Source organism: Ochotona curzoniae, unplaced genomic scaffold, assembly GCF_017591425.1.
Source record: "Ochotona curzoniae isolate NIBS_2020 unplaced genomic scaffold, NIBS_Ocur_1.0 contig_1014, whole genome shotgun sequence".
Lineage (NCBI taxonomy): Eukaryota > Metazoa > Chordata > Mammalia > Lagomorpha > Ochotonidae > Ochotona > Ochotona curzoniae.
In genome coordinates, this window is record NW_024464920.1 from 46910624 (window position 1) to 46931745 (window position 21122).

Genomic DNA, 21122 nt, shown 5'->3' on the forward strand with positions numbered 1-21122 from the left:
ACACACACACACCAGGAACTGCTGCCTCCTTGAGTCAAAGCAGGTGCTAGGGAAAGAAGGAGGCAACAGGGAAGGAAGGAGACAGGGTGGCCCGTCATGGGCCATTTGTTTGATCACTGCTGTTTGTTCACATTGTCTCACATAGGCTCCAAGTCACAGAGTGTGGGCTGCCACGGGCCCCATTTCCCACGCACAGACCCTCAGTGAGGGAAGCCACCAGGCAGGGCCTTACGCTGGAAAACGGGGGGACTGAGGCTTGAGCCCAGGGCCCTGGAGGCGCACCCCCCCTCTGCTGCAGAACCAGCTCTGGCTGGCACTCTGCTGTGTGACCTTGGGCCAGTCCCTCCCCCTCTGGGCCTCAGGACCATGTCTGAAAGCAGTTGGATCTCCTTCCTCCAGGAGGCCAGCCTGATCTGGCCCCAAGAAGACACCCCCCCCCTCTGGCCCCTAGGACCTGTCCTGGGGCTTCCTCACAAAAAGATGGGTGGCCAGGAGCCAGGAGCCAGGTGCCAGCACTGAACGCCTGATAGCTGGCAGCACACTGAGGTCCCACGACAACTCCTGGGTGGCACCACTGCACCTCCATCCCCACTGCTCAGTGGCTGGGCCCCTGACACCACCTTTCCTGTCTGCAAGGCTTTGCCCACTTCTGCTCAACTCCTCGGGGAAATGATGGCTTCTCTTCCTGGAGTCGCTGCCTCCGCACATTCCTGTCCCCCAAGTCCTCAGGAGGGTCCCCTCCTCCATGGAGCCTCTTCCAGATCCCCAGCCTGTAAACCAGGCAAAGTCAGTGCAGTCAATCCCAGCACTAGGGACCTTGGAGGGGTGAGTCCACCTGCAGACCCTGTCCTTCTGATGGGAATTCTGCAAGGCAAGTGTGTCCCCAGGGCAGGCACTCATGGTAGGCACATAGGATGCCTGATGCTCTTCCCTGATTCTGACAACTTCCATCATTTAGTGCAGCCTGAGCCTCAGCATCCCTCTCAACGCAGTGTTGTAGGCACACAGCACCCAGTAAACAGGCTCAAGTGTGAGAAAACTGGTCACAGTGCAAGGGAATGAACACGGGGCTAACAGCTAGTTGCGGAGCTAGCCCTCGGCAGGGCTGAATACTAGGCAGTTGTCCTGTCCACGTCCTCCCACCTGCCCATGCTGCCACCCACTCACCTTGCGGATCAGGTCCTGGTTGTATTCATGGATTTCAGTCATGGCATCCAGAGTGGGGTTGTTGGCCAGGAGCCCACCATCCAGAAAGCGCCCATTGGGCCGGAAGTAGGTGGGGGCTGCCCCACTGCTCCGGGCTGCCCGCCACACCAGTTGGTCTACGGGGAGCAGGGGAGAGGGGCCCAGTGGTACAGGGTCTGGTGTAAAACCCACGTATTTCCCACCTCAGGACGTATACGAATGTGTGTGACATGGGGGTGTGTCACCATGCCACCTGTCATCTCAGGTGGTCTGGCAAGGCCTATGCTCAGTCATTGGAGACCAGGGCAGTGGGTGGCAGAGAGGGCTTGTGGGGGGCAGCCAAGGTCAAGTCTGTGCATCCCTTGGGTCCCAGCAGCACCTCCCCCCGGGGAGTCAGCTGCCAAGGTCTAAACCTGCAGGCAGAGTCGGAGGCTTCAGGTTAATGTTCTGGGTGAAACGAGGTTCCCGGATGCACTCAGGAGCATCATAGTTGCGGAAGAGGTGGAGCTCGGCTGGTTGCCGGTCAGAGAGCGTCCCCGTCAGCATCACCCTGGAGAGGAACAGGAGGGACAGCTGGCCACCACTTCCTCTTGCCCAGGGCGGAGACCTGGCAATGTTTACTGAAGGGCTGGCCCTGAAGCAATCACACCTGCAGGAGAAGGGCCGTTCCTGCGGACAACAGCGTGGGTCATCACAGCAAACAGCTGGAGACCACTCATGTGCCCATGGGGGGAGGATCTGACGTGGCATGGCTCACCTACCCACAGATCCCATGTCGCCACAGGGCAGAGAACACTTTCTCCATACTGATGGGGCACAACTGCCAAGCTCAACAGGGAGATGTGTCCATGCACCACCAATTAGTTAAGACGAAATAACCTCCATGCCTGCTTGCTTGGGCAGCAGGGGTGTGTGGGGGTGACTCTGAAAGGACCTAGTGACTAGGTTATACGAAGGGGAGGAGACTTTTTGCCACATGACCCTGGATGCCTTTGCATGCTTTGCCAGGGGAGAGGGTGGTCCAATACAGTGGTCACTGCTTGTCACGCACACCTCTAACCGCCCACCTACCACCACGAAGCCCCTTTCAGCCATCCTGGCTCACTGATCCCTACAGTGACTGACAGCTTCTGTCATCGGCTCCTTGCTGCAATGTACAGACAGGGAACTCAAGGCTACTCAGGAAAAGAAAAGATACCAGTTTTCCATTTCTCTGAAATACCGTGGGAAAATTATTGGAGCAACTCTTGCCCCCTGGACAAAACTGAAATGCTGGGGACAAAAGTACTTTTGAAAGACCTCAAAAACATAGAAGGTCTGACATGACAGAAAGGAAATGCCACGGTACACTCAGGACAAGGAGAAACTCTGGCAGACAAACCCTACAGACTCAGCTTTTGATCTTCGATGGTTGATAGCAAACTCAGTGAACTTGAACTTCAAAGCAGATAGATTCCGAGGCCAAGCAGAGCAAAAATCAAAGTCCCAGGACCCACAAAGGTCAGAGCAGTACCAGCCCTGGAGGAATGTCCCGAACTTGCAGGCCAAGAGCCCGAAGCAGCCCTGGCTAGGAGTACAGCTAGGAGTACACCTGCAGACAATGTAAAGACGCCCTCAGCAAAGACGCTCTCGCCTTGGGCTCTCTAGACCCTGCACTCTGTCTTCCTCTCTGTCACTCTGTGTTTCAAATGCATAAACAAATTATTTAACACAGTAGGCAGGCCCCGCACCCAATAGACTAGTGGCTAAATCCCTGCTTTGCATCTGCCAGGATCCCAAACGGGTGCCGGTTCATCTGTCAGCTGCTTCACTTCCCATCCAGCTCCCTGCTTGTGGTCTGGGAAAGCAGTTGAGGACGGCCCAAAGCCCTGGGACTCTGCACCCACGTGGGAGACCTGGAAGAAGCTCCTGCTTCAGACTGGCTCAGCTTGGTCTGCTGCGGCCACTTGGGGAGTGAACCAGTGGAAGGAAGATCTTTATGTATTTCCTTCTCTCTGTATATCTGCCTTTCAAAACAAACAAACAAAAAACCCAAAAGGAAAAAAATAAATAGGCAAACATGGACTTTTGAAAGCCTGACCCAATTGAGAAGCCCAAGTCTGATAAGAGAAGGTGCGAGTATTCAGGAACGCAAAGGAGCAACTCTATGCCAGTAAACAGGAAGGCTTAGATGAAGTGGTCATATTCCCAGGAAAATAGCACAGAACCCAAACTAACTCAAAACAATGTTTAGAAACCCAGAACAGTCTTATAACCCTCAGATACATTAATTCCACCATCAAAAATCTTTCTACGCAGCAAACTCAAGGCCTGGAGAACTTTACTGCCAACTTCCACCACTCAAGGAAGAGATAACTGCTACTGCATCCTTCCAGAAATGCAGAGCAGACAGTCTCAAGACCAGATGGGGGAAGCTCACTCACACACATGAACGCAAAAACCCTGCACTTAGGGCCCGGCACGGTGGCGCAGTGGTTAAGGTCCTCGCCTTGCACACCCGAGATCCCATATGGGCGCCGGTTCTAATCCCGGCAAACCCACTTCCCATCCTGCTCTCTGCTTGTGGCCTGGGAAAGCAGTCGATAACGGCCCAAGGCTTTGGAACCCTGCACCCATGTGGGAGACCCAGAAGAGCTCCTGGCTCCTGGCTTCGGATTGGCTCAGCTCCACCCATTGTGGCTGCTTGGGGAGTGAACCATCAGATGGAAGATCTTCCTCTCTGTCTCTCCTCCTCTCTGTATATCTGACTTTGCAATAAAAATAAATAAATCTTAAAAAAAGAGAGAGAGAGAAAAGAGGGAGCCTTCCAGCAAGGCCTGTCCCTGGCAGTCCAGCGAGGAGGCTGGGGCAGGCACGTTAGGAGGCGGGAGGCAGGGAGCCGTGGCGGCCATGGGTCAGGTGGGCATTCCCTTTACTGAATGACTAGCCCGTGTGTGGATTTTGTAAAACGACATTGTATTTCACCATGAAAAGGTTAACAAATGTCTAGAACAAAACAAGAATGTTTTTACAACATTGTCTTTTGGCCAATAAACTTTTCTTTGTATCTTTTCCAAATTTTCTTAAAAGACTGTATTATATATAAAAAAAAGACTGTATTATTCTTAAAATGGAAGGATAAAAAAATTTTCTTACAAAAAGGAACCCTCTCTAACATTGTCATCCTTCCTCCATGAAGCCCTCCCTGAAGCACACTGTGGCAGGCACCATGCTAGGTGCTGGGGCACAGAAGCGGCTCTCATTCAGGGTGGGGCCTGTGGGGTGGAGCTTCGGAGGTTCTTCTGGGATCATCTAAGCACACTCCAGCCTGCCTGGATGCCCCATGTGAGGTTCTAGGTCTCTGCACAGAGGGTTCCCCTGGGACAGGCAAGGACTGACCCCCTCCCCTTGGACCCTGGCCTGGGCTGCTGGGGAGGCGGTGACACACAGCAGGTGCAGGATAAGGAAGGGCTGGCTGACTCCAGCTGCTGCCGGAGGCTGGGTGAACAGGCAGGACCTTCTACAAACACAAAGGGCCTGGGGCACATGGGGATGTCCCAGCCCTGGCCTCCATCCAGGGCGGACATGATGCCAGGGTCAAGCCCCCACTGTGAGCCTCCTCCCCACTCTGGCTTGCAGCCACCCTGCTGTGGCCCCTAACCCCCCACTGGAAGAGCTGTTCCCGCTTCCTCCAGGCTTTCCTCTGAGCAGGACTAGGCAGGTGCACAGTGCGGGCAGGGAGGGAATAGTGCACTTACTTGGGTTTCTTGACGTCTGTCATCTTGGTATGCTCCCCAAACTCCCGCTTCAGGAACTCTTCTAGGGGCCCCGACTCATAGGGCCGCGAGCCCCGGAATACCTCGTCCTTCATGCGGAAGTACACGCCACGCATGTAGGCCATGGACTTACCTAGGAAGGGGTGGGGAGGTGACAGACCCCAGGGCCACAGGCTGCTGCGGAGGGGTGAGAATGCTGATGGGCTGGCTATGGCAGAGGGGGGCCCGAGAGGTGCCAAGGAGCTCCCAATCCTGCCTATGACCACACACACAGGTGTGCCCCATCAGTCCCAAGGCTCTGCTTCTAATTTTGCATGATTTTTCTTAAAGAAAGGTCCCAGTGTGCACAAGTGAGTAGGGGCCAGAGCACTCCCCACTGACAGAAACAGGGGCAGCCCTATCCTTCACGCCTGTGCAACAGATTGGGGTCAAGGGTCAAAGGATGAGAAGGAGAAGCTGCCCTCTGCCTTGACAATTCCCCATGCCAGTGGCATGCAAGTGGAAGGGTAGCCGAGAGCTGAGCTTCTGCCAGTGGGAGAGACTGAACCAGCAACCTATCAACTCCCTTCTGTAGCACCCAGGACTGCAGAGAGTACTGATGGGCAGAAGGGCCTCTGGGAGGAAAGATCCCCGCAGGAGAACAGGTCACGGCCTTCCAATGGGCTCTCCCTTTGTAAGAGCCTCGGAGGCTGGGGACAGGGAACCATGCTGTCTGCCCTGACTCACAGGTCCTTGGTTGCCCCGGGTGCCCGCAGGGCCAGCCACCTTGGCAATCACCAAGACTACAAGAAACCCTCACCCAGAGCCAGCTGAGCTCCTGGGGCATTGCTCTGGGCAGCACATCAGCTCACCCACCATGGCCTTTTCCTTGGGCCCAGTCAGCCCCTGGGAGCCTGCACCCTTATCACGAGGTAAATGTGGGCACCACTCAGACCCTGGTGCCCAGCACAGGCACCTCCAGGGTCTCAGGTCACAGGATGTGGACTTAGAGGAAACTCAGAAAGAACAGAATCAAAACAGGTGGGGGTAAGACTCACACTGGGCACCCTAGTCCCCTCCCCCACAGCCTGAACAGCTCCCTGGGGGAGACACCAGAGGAGTTGTGACACCAGCCCAGCCAGCAGTCCATGGGCAAGGGTATAATTAAGGGATCTTCTATAGGGGCCTGTGGCCTTGGAAATCCTGGCCAGGGAGTCTACTGTGGCCTAAGCGATCCCACAGAGGAGCACAGACACTGGCTACCCACCCCCACTCAGGGCCGTAATCTCCTGTGGGTCAGTGCTGTGTTTGTCTCTTGTAAGTAAAGGCCCAGAAAACCTGCTTCCAAGAAACAAGACAGTGGGATGGTTGGCTGGTGTAGGCAATTTCTCTAGAAACAAACACTTCCCATTTAGAAGCCGGTACCAGTTCTGTCCCGTGTGGCCAGACCAACTGCCAAGACCTACTGTAGCCCTTGTGAGAAGCTTTCAGGGCTAGTCTCAGCCCACACCCCCTCCCCAGTCCCCCTGGGGTGTGGGCTCACTGTGCAGGATGGCCAGGGCCAGGATGCCACCTGTGCTGGTCCCTGCCACCCAGTCAAAGAGGTCCTTGGTGGCCACGCCTGACGCCTTCTCGATGGCGATGAGGAGCTGGATGATGACAAGGCCTTTGACGCCCCCTCCATCCAGGCACAGCAGGTGGTCATGGCTGTAGTGGGCACAGCAAGCGAGTTGGAGGGTCACAGAGGCCTTGCACGCTCTCAGCCCGTGGCCCCTGCGTGTCGTGTGATGTTTGAGGGAGCAGACAAGACCTTGCCCTCGTGGTGCACGAGTGCTCTTAGAGTCGAGGGGAGGCAGGGAGAAGGGCCTGGGATCCATGGGTGGTGTCAGCCCCTGCCCCTGCATAGGGTGCTCTCCAGGACCCACCCTGCCCCCCCCCGCCGACCAGGCACCTGAGGAATGTCTGTTCAGGTTAAACAGACTTGGGGAGGGCGTGGAGGTTCAGGAACCTCTGCTCAGGGTAGAAGAGGGCAGGAGCAAGGCACATGGGCACGCCAGGGGCTCACTTCACTGTCCTAAACCCCTCTGAGGCGGCACCTGCTGCCACCGCCATCATCTTTTTGGAAGGAGTCAGGTGACCACACACAGTGATATGCTGACTTGAGCCTACCATAAACTCAGAGGCCTCCTGACTCCTCTCAGCACTGCGTCCCCCACCAGTCCCACACGATAGGACTGTACCATCTGCCTTCCCTCTTCTGGGGCCAGGAAATGCCAGTTCTCCCTCGGGTGCAGCTACCCGATGGCAGCCCTCCATGTACATGTGCGTGTGCATGTGTGTGTGCGTGTGTGCGCTGAGGGAAGGGCCAGGATGTTCATGGTTACAGGCGTGTCTCCAGGTGCACGATACAGGATGAGCAAGCATCATAAACATCATGGACCATGGCTGCCTGGAAGTAGGAGCGGCATTTGGCTCCAAGAGAAGGGAGCTTCCCCTCTGACAGGTCCGGCACCAAGGCCATGGGGCTGGAAGCCAGGGCCAGGGGCCTTGGCTCCGACACCCGGATTGTGCAGCTTGAGTGAGTCACGTGGTCTCCCGGGGACTTGGCTCCACGTCTGCACATCACCAGTGCTAATTCCTCCCCGCCCAGGCCGGTCACTAGAAACAGCAGGAAGCCATAAAAAACAAACAACCTGTGCTATCAAAGGGAGGTTACCGACAACACGGTTGGAAACACATGTGTTTGGGTAACTTCTGTAATGCCTGGCCCTGATTCTGGCACCAGCTGCTGTGCCTCTAGGGCCTGGATACACAGCAGGTGCTTGGAAAAGAACCTGTCCACTACCCTGGGCAGGAAGGAGGGGCAGAAGGAAGACCGCTAAGCTCATCCCCCAGCAAGGGGGTGACGTTTCCTGAGGAAGGGAGCAAGATCCCCTGAGCCCATCGTGTCCCAGCTGCCCAGCCTGCGCTGGTACCCAGGGCTGGCATGGGCGGGTCAGGTATAGACACACCACTGCGGGCTCTAGACTCAGCCTCTGCCAAAAACCAAAGAACTAGGAGAAGAGCATCCATCCCCTATCCTGCCAGGCCAGGATGGAGCTGACAGAAGCCTCAAGCAGGTTGCAGGTGTCAGCAAAGGCTTGGTCCCAGCCCTCAGGTCACTTACATGCGCTTCTCGTCCCGCAGGGAACTTAGGATGAATGCCGGCTTCCGGGCCCGTGAGATGTGCACAACATCCTGCAGTTCTGCAAGGCACAGGGCAGGTGTGGGGCGAGGCTCGCCCCCACCCTACAGCCTGCAGGTCTCCACAGCCAGTCTATGATGGGGTCCCTGGTCCCCATGGCTGAGCTCCCACTTGTAGCTGTGGGTCACACCTGACCCACAGCCTCCCATCATCTGATTCTGCTTACAGAACCTGGGCCACAGGCCATGAGCTTGATGGGGAGAAGTAGCCTGGAGCCATCTGGGGACCCCGATGCTCTGGGGGCGACCCCCTCACCCCAGCCCAGTCAGGATGAACATCCTACTCCTGGGCACACAGCGCCCCTGCCGTGTCCTAGGCCTGTAGGCCCCAGGGCTGCTGCTAACTGCCCTGGGATTACCCCCAACGTATAGGCCAAGCTCCGAGATGCCACAACTTGCTGAAGTCACTTGGCCAAAACAACTGATGCCTACAAGTGATGAGAGATAAACAGCCAGTCTTAGATGGTCCCTGTCCTGGTCCCCCAGGGACGGAAACACCCTCACTTCTTCACCCACTCACCCACTATACCCATGTTGTCCCCTGTGCCCACCCTCCTGGTGTAGAAAAGCACCCAGGCGCCCCACCCAGGGGGCCTCCCACGGCTGCATGGAAAAGCTGGAAGCAGCAGGACAGGGCAGGGGGCAGGCAGCATGCATTCATATCTAATGCGAACAGCAGGGGAGTGGGCAAGGAGAGCATGGAGTGGCCCGCACCCCGGGCAGAGCAGGCACTGTGTGGTGTGCGACTTGGGGGAAGGAAGCGGGAACAAGAACTGTGGCTAATGTGGGGTGTGACTGGGCTCGGCGACCTCTCTAGGCCTAGGCTTTACCAATGTGCCGCCGCGCTCCAGGCCTGCCATCAGCCTGGCTTGGGTGACTGCTGGCCTGCAAATGGAGAGACAAAGATGGGGTGGAGCCAGCAGGAGCAGCTACTGCTGAGTTTGCCTCACTAAGGCTCCAGGCCTGGCAGGGCCATCTGGGCTGCAGGTACCAGGGCTCTGCCTCCAGCAGAGTCATGGAAAAGACACACTGCTGAAGATCAGTTCCCACTGCCCTGCGTTCAGGAGGTCCTATACAAACCATCAGGTGGGAACCTGGAGCTGGGGCCCATCTCTTCTGGGGCCGTCTCCATGGACACACAGGATGGCAGAGGCAGGTGTGCACTGTGCTTAGCTTGACAGGCCAGCAGGGGGCGCACGGGCCACAGCCTCAAAGGATGCAAACGGGAAAGAGCTGAAGCCAGAGCGCCCATTTGAGCTGCCCGGGCACAAGAAAGGGAGATTCAACAGCCTGCCTCTTGGAGGCCATGGCACTTCCTGACCTGGGACCCGATCTAGGACATGCTGTCATGGTGAAGGGCCGCTGGACCTCAGCCAAGGCAGAGACTGACTTGCCTTTTCCTTACTGGCTCTCTTCAACTGTGTTTACCCTGTGGCAGGGTAGGGTGGGTAGAGGGAAAGCCCGGTTCTTTGCAGTCAGGACTGTTTCTGATCCAAGGTCCCGGGCAGGTGTTGAGGAGGAGGGCACATGAGGTGAGTGGCCTACCTAGGTTGTTTAGGCTGATCGGCGGGGGATGAGCTCTCTCCAGAGAGAAGGGGTGATGTGATGTCGCGGAGCCCTGCTCTGCGGGGACCCCTTGGAGGAGTGGGAAGCGGTGGTCGGTCCCCACTGTCCTCAGCAGAGTCAAGAGCGCCTTCCTGGTGACAACTAGCCATGGGTTGGGGGAGGGGTGGAGATGTCAACATGCACGTGAGAGGCCCCTCCTCACCACACATGGCTCCCTGCCCATCTTCTGGGTCCCATGATGCAAGGGAAACCGCTCTGCCTCCACCCACATCCAGAGCAGCCTCCTGGACCCGGGGAGGGCTTCGGGGGCCGACCGCAGGGATAACAGGAGGAGGCCAGAGCCGAATCCTTTCCTTCCACTGAGTCTAACCAGCAGAGCCCCCACTGCCACAGTCAGCGGCTCTCAAAAACGCTGTGTGGACAGTTCCTTTCAAAGGTCAAAGTGGATGAGCCAGCCAGCCAGGGGGCATCTACCCTCGTTTAACAGCTGGGAGGACTGCAAAGGGTACCACAGGAGGCAGTGTGTACACACAGACACATGCAGACACACCCAAGTGGACACAGGCACCCACACTCAATGGTAGTCCTCCAGAGAGGCCCGGACATCAGATGCCAGCTCTCCCTGCGAGCATGCCACACATGCACAGTGGCTCACGTGCAGTGCATGCGTGGTGCAGGGCAGTGCACATGCTGACCCCACAGGGGATTCTGCAAGTGGTTCCATCAGGGGGTTCACCAACCATTGCCGACCTCACCCTGCCCTTGCTGGGAGCCAGAACCCCTGCGATTGGGAGCAGCTTGGAAAGGAATCCTGGCCTGGCAAGTCCAGGATGGGCCTCTCTTTGCTGCTTGGTCCCCGGCTTGGGGAACAGAAATTCCCTCTCTGGCTACTGCCAACATCCGGGGTATTCCCAGGGCCATCAGTGCTGATCCTGAGGTTCCAACTCCAGCCCCCACACCTGCCTCTGGACCCAGAGAGCCCAACACATACGTTTGCTGATCTTGGAGGCTAGGAATGCTGGAGTCTCCCCAAAGTCATTGGGCGTGTCCACCTCTGCCCCAAACACAATGAGGGCCTTCACCATCTCCACGTTGTCTTTCTGTTGGGGACAGAGGAAGAGGAAGAACCACAGCCTGTGGTTTGAATGTGGGATTCCTGGTGGATGGGCACAGAAGAATCCCCAGGGCTGGGCCTGGCACCCCCCCAAGCACTGGAGGCCACCAGGCGCTCACAGACAGCACTTTCTGTGGAAGCTTGGGGGACAATAAACAATGTTGACAGCTTTGTAGGAGGATGGGAAGTGGGTGAGTGAGGACAGGAGAACAGGGGACCTGCCCAGCTCGCCCAGCCCAGGCCATCATTTCTGAAGGGCAGCTGCACATGCACCTTCTCTGAGCACACCCCTCAAGGGAAGCTTTAGTCTGCAGGATGTTGTGCAGTTAAACCACTGGGGCTGGGTGAGGGACATGGCAAGGTATGTTCACCAATGACACAACCAGTCACCTGGAAATCTAAGCTGCAGCCTTGTCACCTCCCTCTTGTTGGGCGTTGTCTAGAGTAAGGTTTTCCAAACAGCTCCTCACCACCCCGTCAGGATTCTTACAGGCAGGTGAGTGTGAACAGAATCACTCCCTCCACATCTCAGAGCAGGGCCAGTGGTTTCCCATGTGTGGTAGGGGTCAGATATTTCCTTCCTGCTTAAGTAAGCTTCAAAACCTAAGCCAGTACGAAGCGTCATTAACTACCTGATCAGGTGTTTAATGAATACGCCAAGAGCACTGAGCAAGGGGTGCAAGGAATTGGAGTGTGGAAGGCAGCGAGCTACACCAGCCATGAGACCTGTGGATCCCGGGGACGTGTAAGACCCTCTAGTAAGGTTAGAAGTGCTTCCCTAAGGAAGTGCTTCCCCGGTGTGTTCACCTGTGTCTGGGCCATGCTCACATTTCCACTGATGGTGCCTGAACGTGGTGGATAAAACTGCTGGCATCTCAGTACTAACTAGGGTGGCAGCACCCAATAGTTGTGTCTCTTCACTGCTATGCACTCAAGGTATTGGGGGGGGGGGAAGTCCACTGAAGAAGGCCCTGAAACAGTGCACATTATGAATTTTATTCAGTTTGGACCTTTGTTTATGAAAAAGAGTGGACATGAGGCATTCCACAGCATTGCCAAAGCATGGTGGCCGCCTCAAGGAAATGCACTTTTATGACCGTTGGAGTTACCAGCCCAACTAGCTGCTGTGTTGCACGGACACCACGTTTACATGAAAGAATGACTGCCAGACAAGCCATGACAGCCGAGGGTGTTCAGGAGATAGTTTCTCAAAAATTATTGCAGTGAACTTGTTATTCCAAGAAAGAAAAGAATAGAGGGGCTGGTGTCCCGGCACACTAAGTAACTGGCTGAGATGCCAGCATCACATGTTGGAGTGCCAGTTTAAGTCCTCTAAGTCCTTTCTCTGTTACTCCTCGTGCTTCTTTCAAATAAATCAACAAACTAAAAAATAAGTGTTTTTTCAAATTAAAATTGATAGTATTCTTTGCCAATGAAAAATCTTAAAAAAATTTTTTAAAGATTTATTTAGTTTTTATGGGAAAGGCAGAAATACAGAAAGGAGGAGAGACAGAGAGGAAGATCTTCCATCCACTGATTCACTCCCAAGTGGCCACAATGGCCAGAGCTGAGCCAGTCTGAAGCCACGAGCCAGGAGCTTCAGACAGGTCTCCCACGTGGGTCCAGGGTCCCATTGACTGCCTTCCCTGGCCACAAGCAGGGAGCTGGGGGGCCACCAGGACACAAACCGGCAACCACATGGGATCCTGGCACAGGCAAAGCAAGGACTCAAACTTCAAAATTTTAAGCAAAAAGAAAAGAAAAAAGGGAAAAAAAAACAAAAAAATCTGAAAAACACGTATGTCAAGATGACCTTAGCAGTTTCTCCCAATGTAAAGGCTTTTCTGACAAGACATGTGATCCCTGCAAACACGTGCTTTTGAGCCGGGTTGAGAGCCACTACTCAGAAAACCCAAAACTGCAAATGCTCCACAACTGGACACTCTTTAGGCAATGTTTAAAAAAAAAAATCACACGCCTCAAAGTTCCAAATGGGATATAAATGTTTGGGTTTCTGAGCATTTTCAACGACAGGTTTCTAGATTAGGAATGCCTAAGTGACGCTGTGTATGAAAATATCCCAAATCCTGAAAAATACTCCTGGCTCCCAGCATTTCAGATAAAGTGACAGGCGCTCCACCTGCCCTGGATGGGGGGTCTTCAGAAGCTTCACAGCGATGCACAGCACGGAAAAACCAGGCATGGGTTTCAAAAGACTTTTGAAGCCAAATAAATTTAGCCTTATAATTCTATTTTCCACGAGCTCTTGGAATCTCATGCATCTAAGGCAGCGAGTCAAACTCTGGGAGCCTCGCAGACCCAGGCAACCAGGATGTAAAACTTTGTACGGGCAGAAGAGCCACAAAAAGTACAGGGCACCCCAGTGGACTTGGATGTGACAAGGTGTGAGGAACTCACGGCAGCCAGCCTGCCAGACGCCACCACCTGCTGAGTTTTGGTGTAGTAGCAGAGGACTGTGTGCACATGGATCTGGAATGATACAGCAACACAGCCCCGGCCACTCGTCTGTGCACACCAGGTCTGCTTGCCATCTTCCTGTAAGCCACCCGCTACAACATGGCCAACGTAACAGGAGATAGGATAATCCACTGGGTTTCTGTAAAACTGGGCACAAAAGGATTCATCAAAAAGTGCCCAAGGATGCAGTCTGTTCTTACTCACTGACCACTTTTTTGTTTGGTTGATTCAGAAAATAAATTTTTTTTTCATTAGGAAAAAAACCTGCTGCTAACATGTGATAACTTATGAGTATTATTTCTAAATGAATAAGTACTTGGAAATTTTTGCTCTTCAGACTTCTGATCTAGATCAAATACATACAAACAAAACATCTCTGGGCTCTTTGATCATTGCTAACAAGAACTGTCTACAGGGCCTAGAGAGAGTGAAAAATTAAAAAATTCGAGAACTGCTGGAGTAGACCATTCTAAGGGCCCAATTCAAAGCTAAATATACCCAAGGCTATTTACAGCTTCAGCTTCTTGGGCAACACCATCTCCACAGTTAGAGTCTTTGCTACAAAACAGCATGTCCTGAATCTGTCCTGGAACAGGGATTTGGCCTGGCAGAGAAGATGCCAAGTGCCGACTCTGGTGCTGGCTGCTGATGCCGGTTTCTTACCAGGCAGACCCCGGGAGACAGCAGCGATGGCTGAAGAATATCGGCACCTGCTACCCACGTGGGAGACCCTGCAGCAGTCTGCCGCTCCTGACTTCAGCTGGCCCAGACCTGGCCATTGCAGACATCCGGAATGAATCAGTGAATGGGAGCTTTCTGTCTATCTGAGAGACAGAGAGAGAGACAGAGAGAGAGAGTGTGTGTGTGTGTGTGTGTGTGTGTGTGTGTGTATGTGTCTGCCTCTCAAATACATCTTAAAAAATTTAATGAGGATCTGGTTACTATACTGCACATTAAACCTCTGCCTACGGCCCCAGCATCCCATATTGAAGCTGGTTCATGACTCAGCGGCCCCTGCTAATAATGGTCAGGGAATTGCCTGGGCCCCTGCACCAATGTGGGAGACCTGGAAGAAGCTCCTGGCTTCCGGCTTTGGATCAGCCTAGCTCTAGCCATTGCGGTCATTGGGGAAGTGACCCAGCAATTGAAGATCTCTCTTTCTTTTTCTTGCCTTCTCTCTCTGTAACTCTGCATTCATTTTTTTAAAAATAAAAATGAATCTTTAAAAAACATTTTAATGAAGCTGTCCTGACTCTGCATTCATTATGGTCCCGGCTCTCAGTGTGATAGATGCTAAACAGATGTGGGCCCACGTGGTACTGCCACCCAGCACTCGCTCTGCCCTGTGTCTCCATGCCAGTACCCATCCCTGGGTCTAACGCATCCACCCTACAGCTGTCAGGCCAGTCTGCAGGCCTTTCTGGGCAGGACTCGTGTTCCAGCACCTGCCCAGCTCCCTGGTTGTTTCAGGCCCATGAGAGTGACAAGCAGGTGCTTGTCCTGGTGAGTAGAGGTGCGCTGGGGTCGGCAGGATGCCCACTCTGGGCAGGGCATGGCACACAGCACAGGCATTCTCTGGGGTCATCCAGGACCTCCTGCTGACTCCCTTTCCCCCACCCTGCCTGGCACCACTCCCTAAGGAGGCATGCACACTGCCACCTTCAGAGGAGAAACCGAAGGCAGAGGCCAAGTGCGATGGCTCAGTGCCTAAAGCCTCACCTTGCATACACTGGATCCTGTATGGGCACTGCTTTGTGTGCCAGCTGTTCCACCTTCCATCCAACCCCCTGCTTTTGTGGCCTGGGAAAGAAGTGGAGGACAGCTCAAAGTCTTAAGACCCTGCACCCATGTGGGAGACCCAGAAGAATCTCTTTGCTCTCGTCTTTGTATCGGCTCAGCATCGGCCACTGCAGTCACTTCACAGTGAACCAGAAGATGGAAGATTTTTCTGCCTCTTTCTCTCTGTAAATCAGTCTTTCCAATAAAAACAAATACTAAAACAAAGAAACAAACAAACTAGGCAGACAACGGTCATGTGATGTGTTCATGGCCACAGCTGGCAGCCAGAGCTGTCCGGTGTCCCCTTCCCATGAGGCAAGTGTTCAAAGCATGGCCTAGGAGGAGACAGTCCTGCGGCACACTGGAAAGAGCCTGTTTCTGATGCTGTAAAGGTGCATTGAAGGTTTCCTGAGTGAGGAGGCAGGGTCTGAACCACGCCCTGACAGCAATGGGGAAAGTAGGTGACATGGAAGTGAGCTGGGGCCCCTGCGTCCATGTCCCTTGGGCATCCAGCACGAGGTGGGGACATGTGCGTGGGGTTGGGGACTCACCGACATGGCCAGGTGCAGCGGGGTGTTACCATGTTCACCACGGGCGTCGGCATTGGCCCCGTAGGTCAGCAGCACCATGACACACTCAAAGCGGTTGCGCATCACGGCCACGTGCAGGGCTGTGTATCCCGAGGAACTGGTGCTATTCACGTCACAGCCTCGCTTCAGCAGCATGCGAGCCATCTGTGGGGACAGCAATGGACCCGAATCAGCACAGGCACAGAGGAACTGCTGGGCCCAGTGGTGCCAGGGCATGCCTCCCCTGCCCAGAGTAGTCCTCATGGAGTTAGACTTTCAAGGAGTCTGGGGAGGGGGCCTTGAGCCTGGCCTCCCACACCTTCAGGGACCAATGCTCAATAGCCCATAGGACCCCAGCCCTGCTTGCAAGGGTGCTGTCCTGACATGTCCCACTCCCTGCTGCTACTGGCCTGGGCCCCACAAATGGTCATCCTGCCCTGGCAACTCACATCCCCATTCCTGGAAGCCTGGGGGAGCCTGGGACCTGGGTGATGCCTGGGGCTGCCTACACTCAGGAGAACAGCGACAGCCCCAGGCTCCTTAGTACTCTCCTCTGCAGTCAGGCATGCCAGTTCCTGCCTTGCCCAGTGCAGTGCTTCTGAGTGACACACGGATGCAGGATGTGGGGACCAGCTTGGGGTGCACATAGATGTCCCTTTTTCCTGGGTTATCAGGCAGATGGGCAGCTGGCACTTTTATGGGTACCAAGTCATGCTCCCTGGTGGTGAGATCAGAGGCCTCCATCCTCCTCAGTGGCCAGAGCTTGGCTTAGGAAACACCTCCGAGTGGGCGTCCAACTGAGCTTCCCATGACTGCTGCTATGCCAGCCTCCTCAGCCTCATCCCTCTCACCCTTCTCATCACCTCCACCCCTCAACCTCTCATCATTGCCTTCACGCTCCTCGCCATCACCCCACCACCGGCTATTTGTGAGTGCTACCTCAATGAATTTACAGTGTGGCCAGAGCCAGGCTCTAAGACCTTAGATTTATGGATATAGAAGCTGGAGTATGGAGGGAGTGCCACCCTGCCTGGACCACAGCTCCTCTGGGCTTATGTGTCTGGGGATACCATGAGCCAGCACCTCCTAGTGCCCTGTCAGGGTCCCCACAGGAGCCTCCCACACCCCACTGTGAGCCCGCCCACCTCTGCAGTCTTGGCCCAGTGCAGGGGGCTGGCTCCGTAGCGTGGGTCCTTGCTGTGGATCTGGTTGCTGTCCATGCTGATGATCATCTCAGCACACCTGCAGACAGACGGCAGGTGCAGTGAGGGGAAGCTGGCTAGGCCCGGGACCAGGCTGGCATAGCTAATGTGGAAGCATTACTGTGCTTTCCAAAGAAAGTAAAAACAGAACTGCCGTGTGAGGAAGCAAGCCCTCCTTCAGACATATATGCCAGGCTGATGACATCAGCGCTCCGGAAAGCTACGTGCACTCCCTCCCACTGTCACCACGGCTCTAGGCACGGCAGCTGGCATGTGGGAACAATCTAGGTGCCCACGAAGAATCCTGTGACACACACAAGTCACACACGCAGACACAAGCACATATGCATATGTGCAAATATATATTTACACACAAGCACACAAAAATGTGTGCACTTTCACACACACATACATGAGAGTGCCAAGAAGTTCATGGGGGAAAAAAAGAGATGAGGAGAATCTCATCATGTTTACGAAGCCCTCAACCGCACAGATGCACACAGTGCAACACAGCGCAGTGTGAGCAAGGGAGGCGATCCTGTCATTGCCACAGCAGGGATGGCATACACAGGAAGAAAACTTGGGTCAGAAGTACAAAGATGGTGAGGGAATGGGAAATGGCCTAAGGGTGTGAGGGTGCACACTGCAGGATGCGTAAGATCTTGGGTGCAACAGGCGGCTACAATTCATAACCTTGTGTCTATTCAGCAGTTCCGCTCAGCTACCGAGGGAAAAGTAACTTCTACGAGATGTTAACTTGTTTCAAGATGGTAATGAGTATCCTGTGGATATCACTTCCCTCCTATATTTTAAAATACACATAGCAACATTTATGATTTGAAAAATAATAATAAGCACCCGGCACTATAGCATAGTGCAAGTCCTCTCCTTGCACACGCTGGGATCCCATATGGGCTCCAGCTCTGATCCCGGCGGCCATGCTTCCCATCCAGCTCCCTGATTGTGGCCTGGGAAAGCAGTCGAGGACGGCCCAAAGCCTTGGGCCCTGCCTCCACATGGGAGACCCAGAAGGGCTCCTGGCTCCTGGATCAGTTCAGCTCCAGACATTGCGTCCACTTGGGGAGTGAACCATCAGTCAGAAGATCTTCCTCTCTGTCTCTCCTCCTCTCTGTATATCCACCTTTCCAAATAAATAAATAAATAAATCTTTTTAAAAAATAAGCCAATCTGTATATTAAGGTATGACAAGGGCATCCTGAACCCCTAGAAGGCACACTTCCTCCAGGAAGCCCTCCTGATGACATAATCAACCACAATGGAGCTTCCTGACACTGGCTTTAGACTCACTAGCTGGAGGTAGAGTCACAGTTTCCTTGCTGGCAACCTGCGGATGCAGAGCCTGTCTGCAGGGAGGACGCAGACCCAGTGGGAGTGGGCACTGCAGAACCTATTCTAGGTGGTGGCACATGGCCACCCTGCAGCTCCCTGCACTGTCCGCTGCCTCTGTCCCTGCTCTGCACGCCTTGGTGGCTCACAGGGTGACCTGCTTCACAGAGAGCCATAGGGCAACCTGCACCCTCGCTTCCCACTCCTGGGAGCGGAACCTCAGAAACCACCAGAACTGGTGATGCAGACCCCTGCTCATTGAGGCAGGATTCACACAGGCAAGAGTGCTGCCACGAATGAATGGGTCCATCAAATGTGGTAGATGAGCATGTGCACAATTGAGTATTCTCCAGCCTTGAGGGGGCATGGTCCGCTCGCACCTGCACGAACGTGCAAGGGTCCTAAGATGGCACACCATAAGGCCTGCCTGCCTGACTGACCTTGGGCAAGCTACTCAATCTTTCTCTAAGCCTTGGCTTCCTGTCCTCTACAACGAAGACAACATGTCTGCTCACAGGGTGCTGAGAAATGGCCGCCCTGAGGCTGTACCCAGCAACTGGAGTAGACTGGCTTCCAGGGGCATGGCTAACCTGCCCCAGCTGGCCATCATGGGGGGTGTGGACCCACTCCCAGAGAGGGTGCAAGACCTGCAGCCTCCTTTCCCTCAGCCCAACCCACAGGCCGGCCTCAGCGCCAGGCCTGCAGGCTGAGACCTCCTTGTAAAGCAGCAGAGGAGGCTGCCAGTCCGAGCTGTGACTGAGCCGCGTGTCATACACTGACTCATACAGTGGTGCCGCAGCAGCCACCAGGAGATGGGAGCTCCCTGCGGGCCATCCCTGGGAGGAGACGCTTGGCTTGGTTTCTCTCTCAATGCCACCTGTAGCAGGGGCACAGCACAGAGCGCAATGCGGAAGGATGGGAGGGCCCAGCTGCTTGCTCCTTCAGTCAGTCCACCCGGATACTGACCGTACTGGAGAGCTACTGGAGATTCTGCATCCTTCAACCCATGTCCCCTTCTCCTTTCCACATCCCCCTTCCCCCTCTGGAGGAGAACATTCCTGAGATGGGCTTTCCTAGGTGGAGGGAACTGGGAAGAAGCGAGAACCCACACCTGCCCCGAGCACTGCACCTGCTAGGAAGGAAGGGAGGATTCCCAGGAGCACATGGGCCCCAGGACCACCTGGCCAAGCATCTCAGGCTTCAGGCTGGGCACAGTGGCCACCGCACACTGCAGCTATGAGGCTGCTCAGAACTGCTGGCAGCAAAGATGCCAGGCTGTGGGCCCCTTCCAGCCTTGCCCTCGTGCCAGGCCCCAACACCAGAGCCCTGCTCGGGGAGCTATAAAGGTGGACCTTGCAGAGGGCAAGGACTGGGGTAGGGGGACTTGTGCAGGGCAACAGAGGAAGGGGCATGGTCGGAGAGCAGGGCACCTCCCAGGGAAGATGAGCAAGGTCTATTGCTTGCTGGCACCTCGTGCACCGAGAAGTCATGCACACAACATGATTACCAAGCGCTTTCCTCATGCCAGGCAAGCCTCCTGGGGCCCGTGTCTGACCAGCCCCCCGAGAGGCCTCTCCCCAGAGCCTGACATGTGAGCATCAGCAGAGGGGGACAGGAGAGTGTGGAGGGTGTGGGGACAGGTCAGGAGAGCACTTACCCCCGCTGGGAGAACTTCATGGCCGTGTGGATGGGGTAGCCATTGGGCCCCATGATGTTGCACCGGGCATTGCAGAGCAGCAGCACACGCACCATCTCTTGCTTGCCCATCTGGCAGGCCAGGTGCAGTGGTGTCAGCCCTTGGTTGTTCACCTGGTTCAGGCCCGCTGATGCATTTTTGCCTAGGAGCTGACAGGCAGGAGGGCAAGGCTGCGTGGAGCCCAGGACTGAGAAGGCCCCCTGCAGGGTCCCCCACCTGACAGCGGTAGAGGCTGTCTCTCTCTTTCTCTCTCTCTCTCTCTCTCTCTCCCCCAGAGGGATGGAGATGGGATGCCAGGAGGACACTGATGAAAACCTTAAAAGGGAAGCAACAGGCGAAAGAGGGTCCAGAAACAATAAAGACACCAACCACACACATGGGCACTGGTTGGCAGGGTGGGGGTGCTGGCCTGGCACAGCCATGGCTCACATGAAAAAGATTCTGAATCATGAAACAAATGGGTACTGGGGGTCTAGGTAACAGTAATCCTGGTTCTTCACTGTACAGCCTCTCCTGCTTGAATTCTTTCTGTTTCTATATGTAGATATTGTTTTCATTTAATCACGCCAAAGATAACTGGAGGGTTTTTCTGCTTTTCTCGCTTTTGGCTGAAAGCTCTCTCTCTGGAGTTAATTATCACCACTGTGCCCCTGGGTTACACCAAGGCACCTCACGGAACCCCCGGCTTGGCTGGTAGGCAGGCTGCAGGGATACAGGAGTGAAGGGAAGGAGTGAGCATGGGGGCTGGAGAACAGGGCCAACTTCATTTTCACAGCTTTGTGGCCCATCTTTATGAAATATTTTTTCTTTGTTTGAGAGGCAGAGAGAGTTTCCGTTTGCCAGTTCATTTCCTAAAGGCCAGGAAATGGGCCAGGCTGACACTGGGAACTCCACACAGGACTCCAAGTGGCCACTTGGGCCATCACCTGCTGTCTGCCATGGTCTATGTTAAAAGAAAGCTCGAGTCAGGAGCAGGAGCTGGGATTCAAACCCAGGTACTCTGGGGAGGCATATCAGTGGCTTAGGTGGCAGCATGATCACTGGGCCAGAAGCCTATTCCAAGATAGGGGCACATTTATCAACTCCACCGAGTGGCCAGGAAGAGAGTAAGGACCACCAGGGTGTTCTGAGAGTTAACCAGAACACACACGGGCACTGAGGATGGAGCCAAGTACCCAGCAGCACTGGCGAAGGATGGCTCCAGCAGTG

At 54.9% G+C, this 21122-nt stretch overlaps 1 protein-coding gene across 2 annotated transcripts in view; it reads right to left on the reverse strand.

The window, feature by feature from the left end:
- Positions 1-21122, reverse strand: part of PLA2G6 (phospholipase A2 group VI) — a 30691-nt gene that overhangs the window by 2011 nt on the left and 7558 nt on the right. The window contains exons 4-13 of one of the 2 annotated variants that reach the window (XM_040986002.1): positions 19875-20062; positions 16814-16910; positions 15651-15833; positions 10720-10828; positions 9708-9869; positions 8086-8164; positions 6463-6626; positions 4923-5073; positions 1599-1735; positions 1168-1322 (exon numbers count right to left, since the gene is read on the reverse strand). In XM_040986002.1, coding sequence (XP_040841936.1) covers positions 1168-1322; positions 1599-1735; positions 4923-5073; positions 6463-6626; positions 8086-8164; positions 9708-9869; positions 10720-10828; positions 15651-15833; positions 16814-16910; positions 19875-20062 — 1425 coding nt within the window. The remainder of the gene's footprint in view (positions 1-1167; positions 1323-1598; positions 1736-4922; positions 5074-6462; positions 6627-8085; positions 8165-9707; positions 9870-10719; positions 10829-15650; positions 15834-16813; positions 16911-19874; positions 20063-21122) is intronic. The other variant, XM_040986010.1, reaches the window with a different exon arrangement.